This window comes from Rattus norvegicus, chromosome 1, assembly GCF_036323735.1.
Source record: "Rattus norvegicus strain BN/NHsdMcwi chromosome 1, GRCr8, whole genome shotgun sequence".
Taxonomy (NCBI): domain Eukaryota; kingdom Metazoa; phylum Chordata; class Mammalia; order Rodentia; family Muridae; genus Rattus; species Rattus norvegicus.
In genome coordinates this window covers 170,527,997-170,539,176 of record NC_086019.1, presented here as the reverse complement: position 1 = coordinate 170,539,176, position 11,180 = coordinate 170,527,997, and the positions used below count along the sequence as shown (strand labels likewise).

General features: G+C 42.2%; 1 protein-coding gene across 1 annotated transcript; it reads right to left on the bottom strand.

Moving 5' to 3' along the window:
• Positions 1-9,125: 9,125 nt before the first annotated feature.
• Positions 9,126-10,607, bottom strand: Rbmxl2 (Rbmx like 2). Its single transcript, NM_001402566.1, has one exon. The coding sequence runs from the start codon at positions 10,540-10,542 to the stop codon at positions 9,382-9,384; it is 1,161 nt and encodes a 386-aa protein (NP_001389495.1). The 5' UTR covers positions 10,543-10,607; the 3' UTR covers positions 9,126-9,381.
• Between the last annotated feature and the right edge of the window lie 573 nt (positions 10,608-11,180).

Here is an 11,180-nt window from a genome sequence, read left to right as displayed (position 1 = left end):
AAGTGTAGATTCTTCAAATCCACTTAGAAAAGGAAATAAAATAATCATGGGAAGTAGAGGGAGGGAGGGATCTGTGTGAGAGAGGGAACAGGGAGGAGAAAAGGGGAGGTAGGACCAGGTATAGGAAGTGACAGGAGAGAAGTCCATAGGGCCAGGAGAATGAATAGAAAAAAGTAGCAGTGGTGGGTGGGGAACCACTAGAAAGTCCCAGATGCCAGGGAAGTAGTGAGAGGCTCCCAGGATCCAATGGGGATGACATTAGCTGAAATACCCAACAGTGGGGAGATAGAACCTGAAGAGATCACCTCCAATAGATAAGACATGGCCCCCAGTGGTGGGTTGGGAATACCAACACATCTCAAAATTTTTAAACCAGAATTTTATCTGTTTAAAGGAAATGCAGGGACAAAAAATGGAGTAGAGGCCGAAGGAAAGGCCATTCAGTGACTACCCCACTCAGCAATCCATTCCATCTGCAGCTACCAAACTCTGATACTATTGCTGATGCCAAGAAATGCTTGATTATAGGAGCATGATATAGCTGTCTCCTGAGAGGCTCTGCCAGAGCCTGACCAGTACAGATGCAGATACACACAGCCAACCATTGGACTGAGCCTAGGGACCCTAATGGAAGAGTTAGGGGAAGGACTGAAGAAGCTGAAGGGGACTGCAATCCCATAGGAAGAACAACCAGAGCTCCCAGGGTCTAAACCATCAACCAAAGAGTATACATGGGGCTGTCCATGGCTCCAGCTGCATATGTTACAGAGGATTGCCTTATCTGACACCAGTAGGAGAGGAGGTGTTTGGTCCTGTGGAGGCTTGATGTCCCAGAGAAGGGGGATGGTAGAGGGGAGAGGTGGGACTGGGTGAGTGGGTGTGGGAGCACTCTCACAGAGGCAAAGGTGAGGGGGATGGGATGAGGGTTACATGGAGGGGAGACCAGGAAAGGGGATAACATTTGAAATGTAAACAAATAAGATGATTAATAAATAAAAAAATAAGAGAAATACTAAGTGCACATGCTATCTAAGGAAGAATGGAATACATTCACCTTGAACTGTCACAAAAAATACAGAAACCTAGCTTTGAGTACCAATACAGCACTTCCCTTTTGGCTGCTCTTTATTAACTGAATTATTTCCCTAGCCTGAGTCATAAGAAATCATTAGGAAAGGACTATACCTCTCCCTCATAGAGTAGCAGAAGAGTACTTGCTGCAGCAGTACAGTATTAATTCTAGACAATGCACTGTTCAATTTTGGTCTTAAATATCAGTTATTGTTCTGGTTCCCTAGCAGTTGTGTCCTTATAGAGCTAGGGCCCAGTTATCTTCATCTTGCCTAGGTATCTACTGTGGGTTTATGAGCATGGGTGCTTATAAAATGAACATGCATAAAATCGGATATATTTTAGCAAAGCACACCCCTCCCCCTAGGCTCATAAATCTAGCTTTGTTGTTAATCCTTTCTAAAACACACGAAGCATGGGTATTTAATCCAAATATATTAGTTACACATTTACCCCAATGAAAATAGAGATAAATACAACAGTGTTATTGCTGAGGCTATAAAATCCATTTGGTAAAAAGCAATCTTCTTAGTTTGCAATTTCAGTACATTAAAATGTTCATGAAATATTTAGTTTGTTTTTGTTTTTGTTTTTTTTTTGAGACAGGGTTTCCCTATGTAGCTTTGGCTGTCCTGAACTCTCTTTGTAGACCATGCTGGCCTCAAGCTCAGAACTATACCTGCCTCTTTTCAACTCTCTGTTATGATGTATTTTTAGAGTTATATGTCAAAAATATTACATTAAACACAAAACACAAGTTTATCAAAATTCTATTTTACCTCTACATTCTCTTTAGGCTCACTACTAGTTTTCAATTTTTCTATTATAAAGCAAATCTTGTTCCTGCTGTTAGTGTAAAGTGTTTTCATTTGTAGGTTTACTTGTAAGCTCAACTCCAATTTTGTTTTGTTTCTCACTGGGATGAGAAATACTAAAATGGAGACAAAATTAGTGTCTCAGCTACATTTCTGCTCAAGCTCTGTAAAAGGTGCTAATGGTCAGTAAGTGAGTGAGATAACCCTGATCTCACACAGTGGCTGTCAAAAGGACCCTAACCCTTCATTATTCTTTGGCGGGTTGGACATTTTCTTAGAAATCAATGAGCATCTGAGAAGTAGAATTGTATTCCTAGATTACCTAAACATCTAGAGTGATTACTATCCCAACATCCAGAGTGATTATTATTCCAAGAATACAATACTGCTCAAAGTTTGATAGACTGGTTACAAGTATACAGTTCCTCTCTCCTCTTCTCTCCTCTCCTCTTTTCTCTCTCTCTCTCTCTCTCTCTCTCTCTCTCTCTCTCTCTCTGTGTGTGTGTGTGTGTGTGTGTGTGTGTGTGGTGCAAGAGCATTGAGTGTTAGTGATTAAATGCAGGGCTCTGTGTATGCTAGGATGCTAGGCAAGCAACCTACTTACTAACTGAGCTACTTTCTCAGGCCTCAAACCACAGACAGTACAGCCTCAATAATGAGATAACACACAAACAAAATGTTGTAATGATTGAATTTTCTGGCACAAATTCAAGATTGGAGGCAAAACTTGGTTTTATATATAAATGTTAATAGAAAAATAAGAGTAGAAAATATGAAAGTAGATCATGTCTTCACACAACAGGGAAATTAGGATTTATCTCATAGGTTGTAGTCAGTGGGTTGTTGCCTATGAAGTAGTTTGGAAATTCAACAATCAGAATAATAGTCTTAAGGAACAGTGAGAAACACTTAAATTTACATCCAGACAAATGACACCAGAAAATAATCATAAAGGCTTTGTCCCAACATTGTAATAAATCTCTGGATTTGATTTTGAATTTAATAATCAAAACCCACTATATTTTTTGTTTGTTTGAGACAGGTCTCAGGTATCCCAGAGGTTAGCCTCAAGCTTGTTATGTAGCAAAGTGCTGGGATTACATGTGTGTCAACAAACTCAATTTACACAGTTGTGGGAGGCAAGTATTCTACAAATTGAACTACAGACCTAGCCAAAACCACTGTAGTTTTCAACATATCAGCTCCAATTAAATATTTTCGTGAGACTTCCTAGTCTAAAATGCTGCCATGCTGCCATGTAAAATAATAACTATAAAGAAGTTTATGACAAAAATAATTGAGAGGCTAGGGCCAGTAAGGCAGCTCAACAGGTAAAAAGCACTTGTCTTGCAAATTTGACAAATTGCTTGACTGGATTCTTGGAATCCATAAAAAAGAGACAAACATAGTACCCTGTGACTAAATCCCAGTAGATAGGGGTTGGAGACAGGCATTCACCATAAAAGCTCACAGGCCAGCTATCTTGGAGTACACGTGGAGCTTCAAACAAGAGGAAAGAGAGACCTTTCCTCAAAATAGGTGATGGCTGACAGCTGAGGTTGTCCTGACTTCCAAATGTATGGGATAGCATGGCAGAAGTACATTCTCACACTTAAAAATTTATACATACACATGCATGCAAAAACAATATAAACAATGTGCTAGATTCAACTAAGTAGCCCATCACTGACACTTGATGTCTTCTTAGACCACCTATTACTGTTTTCATGGAGTGCAAATTACAAAAAATACCAACACTTTTTGTAAACCAAGTTTTCTGACTTTCATAGGCATGGCATGGCATATGTATGTATTCACACAAAACAACAACAAAAGTTCTTTAAACCTATAAGAAATTCACAACTAAGATAAAAGTTAGTCTAATTGGATCTTATTGTGGTAAACAATGGTATGTTTATATGTGCTTTATAATAGTACATATAATTTTAAAAAGTAGTTAGCCATTTAATTAACATAAATTGTTCACCTTTCCCTATCAATTTTAATACTTAGATGTATTTCTTTTTCAAGTTATACAGTGCTCACTGTTTATTAAGTTGAAGATTCCCAATTCATCTTATCTAATGGAGAAGGAAGGCATCAGCACCATCCAGAGCATATGCCTCAGAAAGTATGTGGAAGGAACTGTTAAGCTTTTGGTGCCATCTAGTGGACTATTTTTGTAGCCTTTATTCAATGTCAGGAAGCAAACACCTAACTTCTTCAGCTAGAAGGGCAATTTCAAACAGAAAGTCTAACCCTTATTGCACACAGCATAGCTTTCTATGTCCAATCTTGCTCTCGTCCACAGTTAAGGTGACAGCTGTTAAGACAATCAAGTGAAGCTGAGAATGCCACACCTGTCTTTTGCCATGGAGTTGGCCCTATTATGGCATTTCTCATTTCTGCTTTCCTGATAATCAACCTCAAGGTATCCATATGTATCACTTTAACTTTATTGTTAAGCTCTCAGAAAAATTATGTCTAGAGCTAGAAAAAAAAGCAGTGAGAAAAACTCTGTGTGCTACATCTAAATTTGATTTTCATTTAATTCTCATAGCAACCTGTAACTCATCTTTACATCTTATTTCAGTCATTACTTTCTTATGGTTACATTTCTGGCATCCTGTGACAAATTCTTACTGGTATTACCTCATTGTTAACTATAACATAATTAAATTTGTATAATTTAATCAGTCTGTCATCCCTTTTGAACAATCTAAGAATTAAGCTATGGCTGGGGATGTTAACTCAGCTAGTAAATTGTCTGTCCAGCATGCACAAAGCCCTGCCTTCAATCCCTAGCACTGCATAAAACAGGTTGGTGGCACATGCCTGTAATCCCACCACTTGGAAGAATCAAGAGGCTCTAGACCTCAAGGTCATTTTTAGATACAAAGAACAGTTTAAGGCCTGCCTGGACTACACTGGAGCCTTAGCTCAAAAACCCAGCCAATCAATATTTTGTTTAAAATATGTCTCCATTACCTGACTAAGAATTACTTTCTCCAGAATGAATTCCCGACCATTGGCTTTGTAGAAGACACGACTTTTATAAAGTTTAGTATAAAGTTTAGTAGGGACTTGTTAGGCCCACTTTAAAAAGAGCCAGTTCACAACTCACTCTGCACAGCTCATTAGTGTGTTCTTAATATTAAATGCTAATGTGGAGTGTGTCTTGGATGGGGAGATCAAATCCTTTAAAAAACTCGCCCAAGCAAATGAATTCCAAAATGAGGGTAGCATGTGTGAACAAATATCCCCACTAAGCAAGTGGCCTCCAGGCAGTAAGGGGAAGCTGTAGTGCTGCTTCCTGCCCTCCCCCTGTACCCCCCTCAGAAAAACCCTTCCCAATAGGCATTCAACTCAATGGGGCCACTGCTGCATTGCAGTTGCTGTCCAGTTAAGTTTTGCACTGGATAAATGACATTCCGTGTTATCTATACATATTTTTTGTTGGGTCTTTAAAACCTCATTCTCAGAAAGGTTATCCTATGTCAAAAATTTTCTTTAGAATCAATGTCACTGCATAAACAAGAGGCAGATTCTAAAAGGAACTTTTCACCTCCAAAGGGAATTTATGCAATACAGTCCCATTCTGCTTGGTCAATTCTACACTTTGCCACAAGGAGAAAAACATTAATAAGAGCAGAGTCACTGTCCCTGAAAAGGACTATTTTAAGAAAATGAAATCACGGGGTTGGGGATTTAGCTCAGCGGTAGAGCGCTTGCCTAGCGAGCGCAAGGCCCTGGGTTCGGTCCCCAGCTCCGAAAAAAAAAAAAAAAAAAAAAAAAAAAAAAAAAAAAAAAAAAAAAAAAAGAAAATGAAATCACATTGCTCTCAAAATATAAACTAAAAGGGAATTGGTGTGGAAAACACATATTTAAAGAAATATTATAGCAGCCTTAGTTGTAAATAGCTTCAACATTAAGATTACTACTCATGAAGTAATGTTAGTTGCAGAAGTTTTTCTTTGCTTCCCAAGTTAGTACGAATCTAGTGTGGAGAGAAATGCCTGCAGACTAAGCACCTGGGAGACAGTGACAGGCAGGATAAGGAATTCAGGATCTTCCTTGCCTACTTGTGACTTTAAGGCTAGAGGTCTAAAACTGTCTCAAAAAATCTGCAACTTCCTAAAATTTGGAATAAAGATATACAAATTATACCCAAGGTAGTAACCCAGTTCATGATAGGAAGGGTCTAGAAACTGAGTCAAATGTATCACCTGTACTCATGAGAACAAAAGAAAATTACAGTAAAAATAAGTGTTTCACTTTTTGGTTAAGCCATGTGCAAACCTTTAATTTTCATACTAAAATTTCTGTGAAATGTTTTAAATTTATAGATGTCAATGTGCAAACCACAGAAATGTTAATTGGGAAGTTTTTCATAAAATAGATTCTGACCATGATTGCCTGCCCCCTAACTTCTTACAGATCCTTTCCACCTCCCCATATATTGCAATTCTTTTTTTTTTTTTTCTTTTGGTTCTTTTTTTCGGAGCTGGGGACCGAACCCAGGGCCTTGCGCTTCCTAGGTAAGCGCTCTACCACTGAGCTAAATCCCCAGCCCCTATTGCAATTCTTAAAAAGGTATTTTTGAGATAAGACCTATGTAAAATTAGGGGGACTTCAACTCATAATCCTTTTTCCACCTCATGAGACACAAGTAAAATCCATCATTAAAAAAAAAGAGTAAAAAGCACAGGGCATTAGATTCAGCTAAAATCTCCTTTTTTCCCCCCAAATTAAATATCCTATTCAGTGTTATCACTCCAATGATGCTCTCTGGTTTTAGTATATTCATGCAATTTCCCCCTTCAACCATATTGTTTATACTTACCCATATTGATCACGTGGATCTGGTCAATTCACTTGAACTTTCTGGGTGGAACTTCATCCTCTGTTGAACCGTTCCTGATAGGCCGTTTACACCTTTTAAATACCCCAGAGGGCTCTAAATGACCAGTTTGTACATAACTCCATGTGTACTTGTACGTTACGTTTTTTAGGGCATTTTCTTGAAAGAAATTTCTGGATCATGAGTGTGCATAACTCCTTGTGTAGTTGTGCATATTTTAGGGCACTTTCTTGAAAGAAAATCTCTGGGTCATGAGATATATACCCTTCAGTTTTACTAGGCACTGCCAATTTACTTCCAAAGTGGCTGTATCCACTTCTACACTTAACCAGGAAAGCATGAGTCCTTTTGCTCATTTTTTCCTTGTCATTTTAAAAAATTGAATTGCAAAGCATTCTTTGGGAAGTTATTTCAATATAATAAAGTTCCAACTGATTTGACATTTCATTTTGTTAACAGTACCTTTATCACAAAATAAGAGTGTGGAAATTATATCAACATTTTCCTTTAGGTTTGGGCTTTTGTCTTTAAAAATGATTCTCTACCCAACTATGGTGAATGCAGTTTTCCTCTTCAGAATTGTTTTCAAACCATCTAGAATTTATTTCTGTGTATGATGTGAGTTAAAGAATCTGATTTTATCATTTGTAAATCAACAGTCATTTTTAAATTGTCCATTCGTTCACCATTGACTTTTAAAGCTACTTCTATCGTATGGCAGTGATTGTATCTGTAAGTGGGCCTGTTCCTAGGCTCATGATTTTGGTCTACTGGTCTATTCTTGTCTGTTGATAATATATATAGCTTAAATTGCTAGAGCTTTGTGATAAATCTTGGTAGCTGTAATAATACTTGGTATCTCCTAATACTTTCTCAATACTGTTTTGGCACTTCTTGCTCTTTATTCCATCATGTAAATTTTAGGATTAGCTATATCTTCCATTATCTTTAAAAAAAAACTTCTTTCATAATTTGTTGAGATAAAGCTAGTTTTGTTTTGGGTTTAGCTTACCAAATATTAACATTGCATTGCTGATCAACAATAAATGGTGTTATTAAGGAGGGAAGGGGAACTACGAGAAGAAATATGTTGTGACTTCACTTGAGTTGTACTGCTTTTTCAAATTAATTTGGTGAGACTGAGAAGTTATGGTAAGCCTTCTCAATCGTGAGCACACACAACTTTCCATTTGTTTAGTTCTTCTTTTGTCCTTTAATAAATATCTTTTCCCCATAAAGATCTTAGGAGTTTTGCTAGAGTAATAATTCCTGGATTTAAAATTTCTATTTGCTGTATTTCATCTTCTGGGCCACTATATGGTATATCCTTTAATTCATCTACTATATTGTTAAAAAAACACCCATGTTCTAGATCTGTGTGTGTTGCATTCAGAGCTCAAGACTTTTTTGTTGTTCAGGTGTCCATCAGTTTCCTTCATCAATATTACACTGAAAAATAAGTTCTATACCATTTTCTCACAAAAGCAGGGGGATTCCACAGGTATTTCTTGACCTAAGTTTGGGGTGGAAAGAACAGACATGTTTCTCCTGAAGTATCTTGAAAGAAGCCTTTCTGATTTTTCTCTGCCCAAACCTCCCTTTTCAGTGGGGAACACTCAAACCCTTTGCATTTTTCCGAAAGTTGACCCTGCCCCTTCACAGTAGTTTGAGATTCTCAGATGTTGAAATGCAATCTTTCAGGGATTCTCTGACCTTTCTTCCTGAGAAGCTTCACCCTGGGGAAGCAGCCCAATTTTCTCCACCAGAACCAGTATCTATATCTGGGTTAGGAATGGAAGTCATTATGATTCCCAAATCCACCATTGGCACATTTCTTAATAACTTATTAATGGCAAAAATAAATGCTATAAATAGGTAATTTTGGGTTGTTTTGTTTTTCAACTTTGTGGTTGGTCGGTCAAATTTTAAATTTAGTATTCCATCGCTGTTTCAATCATGTAAATGCTATCTTGGGGAAGGAAGAGACAGGAGATTCTGCAGATCTCCAAAGAAAAAAGCAAAATCGGCAAAGCAGTCAAAAAAAGTTAAGAGCCAGCATCCATTTGCTTTTGACTCATCGAGTGAATGGCACCTTCTTTACACAGCATCTGGTCTAAGTGGGTTTGGTTGCTCTTTGGCTGGTTTTTAGTACTGGAAACAGATTCAGTTTTGAAAGACACTTTGAAATCGAGTAGCAAACACCAATTCCCCCCAACTTTTTCTCCCCAATCCCCAGTTTGGTCTGAAGGGGCACAATCCTTTTTCTGCTTTAGGTGGGCAAGATTTCTGTGCAAAGACCTTAGAACCGTTTGCCTCATTTATCAGGCAAATTTGGAAAGGAACTACTTTGAACGATAAGGAAGACTACTACGCAGGTTCAAGTCATACTTTTAACACGAGCTTGTTGAAACGTTTAACAATTCCAAAATGAAATTAAACGAGTTTTAACTTTTTTTTTGCCTCTCAAATGCATAAAAATGCAGAGAAAGTTAACAAGGGGGAAAAAAATCTTAAAACGGTAAAAATAAGAAAAACAACTCTTCTTAGGACTAGTCCTTGGATGAGTTACCAGGAAACTGATTCTTCTTTTCTTGACTTCTCGGATGCCAGTCCTGAGGCTAGCGGCCAGCGGTCTCAGTACCTGCTCCGGCCTCCCCCTCGCTCCAGGCGGCTTCCCACGCGGCCTCCGCCCCTTGGGGGCGCCCGCCGGCCGGAGCGGCTGTAAGAATCGCGCGGTGTTGGGCAGCTTCGTTCTACAGACGGCGGCAGCCCGCGCTCCGGCCTACCCACGCGCTCGCGGCCACTCGAGTAGCGCTCGCTGCGGTAGCTGTCGCGGCCGCCGTAGCCGTCGGGAGAGCAGCCGCGGTACTCGTCGTAGCGGCCCCCACCATAAGATGGCGGCGGACCTCGGGCAGGGCCGGCGCCACGCGGGTCCCCGTAGCTGTCGAACGGGTCGCGGTAGGAGGCTCCGCTAGGATGCTCGGAGTAGTCGCGCTCGCGGCCCCCGTAGCCGTCGCGCTCGCAGTAGCCCCTGGAAGGGCATTCATCTCGCGCGCTCGAGTGGCCATAGTCGCGGTAGGTGTAGTCGCGGGGCGAGGGTGCAAAGTCGCGTGGGTCCCGGGCGCTCGGGTAGTCGCGGCTCGAGTAGCTCTCACGGGGCGAGTAGCCCTCGTCGCGCGGGCCCAGGTACGGGTCTCGGCGCGGCGGCGGCAGCTCACGGCGCGGCGGGCCCCCGTAGCCGTCTCGTCCCCGGGAACCCGCCGCTCGCCCGCGAATTCCCGCGCCGCTGCGCGCCGGGCCCGACGGCGCTGCTCTCTTGGGCGGAGGCCCGGCCCGGCGCGGCGGTGGTCCGCGCTTCAGTGGCATAGGGGCCCGCGAAGGTCGCAGGTCGAAATCCCCCGAGTAGCCGCCTTCGTCGGCCGACCCACCCCGGGAGGGAGGGCGCCTCGGGCCGCCGCCGCGGGTCCCGCGCAGGCCCCTCGGGCGGCCTCGGCTGCGGGGAGGCGGGGGCCCGCGCCGGCCGCTCTCGAACACCGGCTTGGTGGCCTGGGCCACCTTGATGGCCTTACCATCCAGGGACTTGCCGTTCATGTCTCGGGCGGCGGCCTTGGCGTCCGCGGGGTTCTCGAAGGTGACGAAGGCGAAGCCTCTGGACTTGGAGGTTTCCCGGTCCTTCATCAGGAGCACCTCGATGATGCGGCCATACTTGCCGAAAGCGGTTTCGAGGCCCTTCTCGTCGGTTTCGAGGTTGAGACCCCCGATGAAGAGCTTCCCTGGACGATCAGCTTCAACCATGTTGGCAGCAGCGACGGCAGCAGCGAGGACTGTGGTGGCGGAGAGCTGAGAGACGGCGCGACGCTGAACTCCCCTGCTGGTTGAGACCGCCTCCTACCGGTCGGGGGCGCTGTGCGCAGGCGGGAGGGCGGAAGGCAGGGCCGGGCGGCCCCTGAGCCACGGGCAACTCCTGGCTGTGATTGGTCGGCAGGTCCGCACCTCAAGCGGGTGTCTCGGGGAGGCGGAAACTGGTTTTGTGACTTCGGTGGTCTCCTCAGCCTCACTCAGCTGGCCCTGGCTTCAGGTGTGGGGCCGGTCCCAGAAGCGCCGCTGAGTTAAAAAGCCGTTAGGGGAAGGAGAAATAAAGTTCCATTGCTCTTAATGAAAAGAATTCCAAGACATTCCAAACCTAGTTACCCAAACGATTTTTAAAACAAACAAACAAACAAACAAACAACCCACCCTCTGGAAAATGAAATTAGTAGTCGTTTAAAAGATTTAGAACGGAGTTTGTATAAAGCTTAGTAATGAGATGCAAGGGTTTATCCCCCTCGCTCCCGCCAAGGGAAGGAGAAGGTGAAACAACAGTGAGAGTCTTATGGATTCATTCCTTTTATTTTTATTTTTATTTTTTGACCTTTTTCTGTTTGGTCTCTCAT

Excerpts from the sequence above, each read along its gene's own strand:
- Rbmxl2 (NM_001402566.1), bottom strand. The coding sequence starts at position 10,542 with ATGGTTGAAGCTGATCGTCCAGGGAAGCTCTTCATCGGGGGTCTCAAC.